Consider the following 3,145-nt stretch of genomic DNA (forward strand, 5'->3'; position numbering starts at 1 on the left):
GGTAGAGTCGGGTAACTTCGCCAGTCGAGTAACTTTGCCACCCCCGTTCACCCTCTCTTAAATACATTGGAATAACCTATCCTCTCTATTCTAATTAGGCAAACATTTTATGCCAATGAGAAGCAGGGATCCTTGGCTTAATCTATATAACTAATCACAGCCTTTGTTACAGTTTTGATGTCACTATCGTGATGTCATACGCGTCTCTTCGTCGTCAGCTCTACAATTCGCATCCCTTTCTATGAATCTTCTTCATAGAGCTTACACATCTTAACCCTACTCATTCTGCTTTTAATTCTTATTTGACTGACTATCATCTATATTTTCTATATTCTTCCCTTGATTCCTTTTATTTAACTGCTCTATTATCTCTATGTAAAGGTCTTTAATAGTTATTTCAATCAATTTAATTAAATAAATACCTTTGACTAAGGTTACCTATCGTCGGGTAAATTCGCCACGGCCGACGGGTAACTTCGCCAGTACTGTAAAGTTGCAATTATCTTGATCTTTGATCACTAACTTTGTTGTAATCTTTAACAATCATTTCTTTATTATTGTGAAATCAATAACTAACATTATTTCACAGTATTACATTTCCTGAATTGCAAGTTTTTGTTACTAAAATTGCTGTAACCTTTACTAACACTGTTCCTTACAATTATCTTACATTTTTGTTACTAACATACATTGTTGTAATATTTACTAGCCTAACACGTGTGTTGTAATATAACATTATTGCATTATTATTTCTAGTAATTTTGCAAAGTCTAGATCTATATCTACCCATTCACTATGCCAACACTGTCAAAAAATTTGTACGGCAAATATGACAGAGAGAATCTGGTTAAAGCCATTGATGCAGTTGCCAATGGGATGAGCTGTTCTGGGGCAGCTCGTCAATTCGGCATTCCCAGGAAGACCCTTGCCGATCATGTTTCGGGACGATCGAAGCTGGAAAGAAGGGCTGGGAGAGAGAGAAGCATCCCCGAAGCCATTGAAAACAAAATAGTAGATAAGGTCATCGCTGCTGCGGCTGCTGGATTCCCTATCACCAAGCAGCAATATTTACTGAAAGTAGGATCAGTTGTCAGCAAGCTGCACCTGAAGACCCCTTTACAAATGGAGTTCCTGGAAAGGATTACTGGTTGCAGCTAAAGAAAAGGCGACCTGATATTGCAATTCGCACTCCGGAGAACTGCTCATCGAGCAGATTAGCTATGATGAAAAGGGACGTGGTTGACAGATATTTTGGAGATCTGCACAAGACCATAACTGAGTTGGGATTACGAGAGAAGCCAGCACAGATCTGGAACTGCGATGAAACGGGCCTCACATTCTGCCCGGATGCTTCAAAGGTTCTGGCTGCAAAAGGAGCCCGGAATGTAGAGGCCAGGTGCAGTCCGTCCAAAGACAACATTACCACCTTGGTATGTGTTAACGCCGCAGGTTCTGTCATGCCCCCTATGTGCGTCGTCAAGGGAAAAACGAACAGGTCCATCCATTCCTTTGCTATCCAGGACAGCCCAGAAGGCACCATTTGGGCCTATCAAGAAAATGGTTGGATGAACGACGACATAGGGGTGCAATGGTTTCAACAAGTTTTCCTCCCCAACTGCGGAGACTCAAGGTCTCAATTGTTGATCCTAGACTCACATCACAGCCATGAGGTCCTGGAACTTCTCGAGATGGCGAAGGAACAGTTGGTCCATGTTTTGGCTCTCCCCCCTCACACCACACATATGCTCCAACCTCTGGACCGGGTGGTATTTAAACCATTCAAGACAGCCTACAGACGCCACTGCATAGAATTTTTAACTGCCAATCCAGGGAAAACCATAAATAAAGTGACATGGCCAAGCCTTCTTTCCAAAACCTGGATGTCAACTTTGAAGCCAGAGTTAATACAAAAGGCTTTCGAAGCTACTGGAATCCACCCTGTAGACAGGACAAGAATACCTGAATCGGCTTTCTTGCCAGGAGATGCTTATAGGGCTGCAGTTGCAACAGCATCATTGTCATCAACAGAATCAGAACCTGTAGTCGCAACAGCATCATCGTCATCAACAGAATCTGAACCTGGATCTGAACCTGCAGCAACGCCAACACCATGTCCCATGGAAGTGGAAGAGTAAACTATTGATGATGTTGGGGACGTCTTGACGATATCAATGGATGAAATAGGGAATCTTGATTTCTTCAACTTCACCGTTAACGTCGAAGGAGAAGATGTCCACATTGATGATATTGTCAATGAATCATCACCAACCGTCACCGACACTCAGCCGGAAACCAACCCAACTCAACTCCCGGAGGCAAACTACTGGAACCAAACCGTAAATGAAATTTTTGGCATTGCTTCCCAGTCCCCAGGAAACACAACCACTCGGAAATCAAGAGCGATTCCATCGCACAGACTATTAACATCTGAACAGGTGCTCCAGGAGAAACGAGAGGCAGCAGAAAAAAAGGAAAGGAAAGAAAAAGAAAAGAGAGAGAGGAAGGAGAAAGCACTTCAGAAGAAGATTGAAAAGGCTACTAAAAATGCTGATAAATAGATAGATTAGCCTATCTGATGATGATGTTAAGAATATTATTCTTATTTTGTGATCTCCTGTATCTAAGGGGTTAAAAATTGTTCCATTTTTATTTGACTTAATAAAACCCCCCCCCCCAAAAAAAAACACACCAAAAACACCAAAAAAAACAACAACCAGGAAACAAATGAAAAAGCAACACAAAAAAAAAGAGATAAAATGGCATTAAGGGGTGGCGAATTTACCCGATCGGGGTGGCGAATTTACCCCCAGGCTGGCGAATTTACCGGCCATGACCTACCCTAATAAAAAATGCGATATCTTTACAGTACGAAGGCAAAGCGTTTAAAAGGAAGGCAGAGGGGGCATTTTGATTGGCCAATATAAGGCCTATGTGTGTTTCGTCCGTGTCAAATGAATTGACTGCATCACACAGAGATTCTTCACCGTCAGTGAACGAAGGTGGCGAAGTTACCCGACTCTACCCTACCTTACTAAAAAAATTGTATAAAATCACAAACACAACCAAAAATTATGAAAATAGTATTTTCTGAAAGGAAAATGAATGAGCTAAATTACTAGATTCTAGATCTAGTACAAAATTATAA

At 41.5% G+C, this 3,145-nt stretch overlaps 1 protein-coding gene across 1 annotated transcript; it reads left to right on the top strand.

Moving 5' to 3' along the window:
* The first annotated feature begins 1,223 nt into the window (after nucleotides 1-1,223).
* Nucleotides 1,224-2,135, top strand: LOC101846715 (jerky protein homolog-like). Its single transcript, XM_005113542.1, has one exon. It carries the CDS (start codon nucleotides 1,224-1,226, stop codon nucleotides 2,133-2,135), a length of 912 nt encoding a protein of 303 aa, XP_005113599.1.
* The last annotated feature ends 1,010 nt before the right edge of the window (nucleotides 2,136-3,145 follow it).

This window comes from Aplysia californica, unplaced genomic scaffold, assembly GCF_000002075.1.
Source record: "Aplysia californica isolate F4 #8 unplaced genomic scaffold, AplCal3.0 scaffold03284, whole genome shotgun sequence".
Classification (NCBI taxonomy): domain Eukaryota; kingdom Metazoa; phylum Mollusca; class Gastropoda; order Aplysiida; family Aplysiidae; genus Aplysia; species Aplysia californica.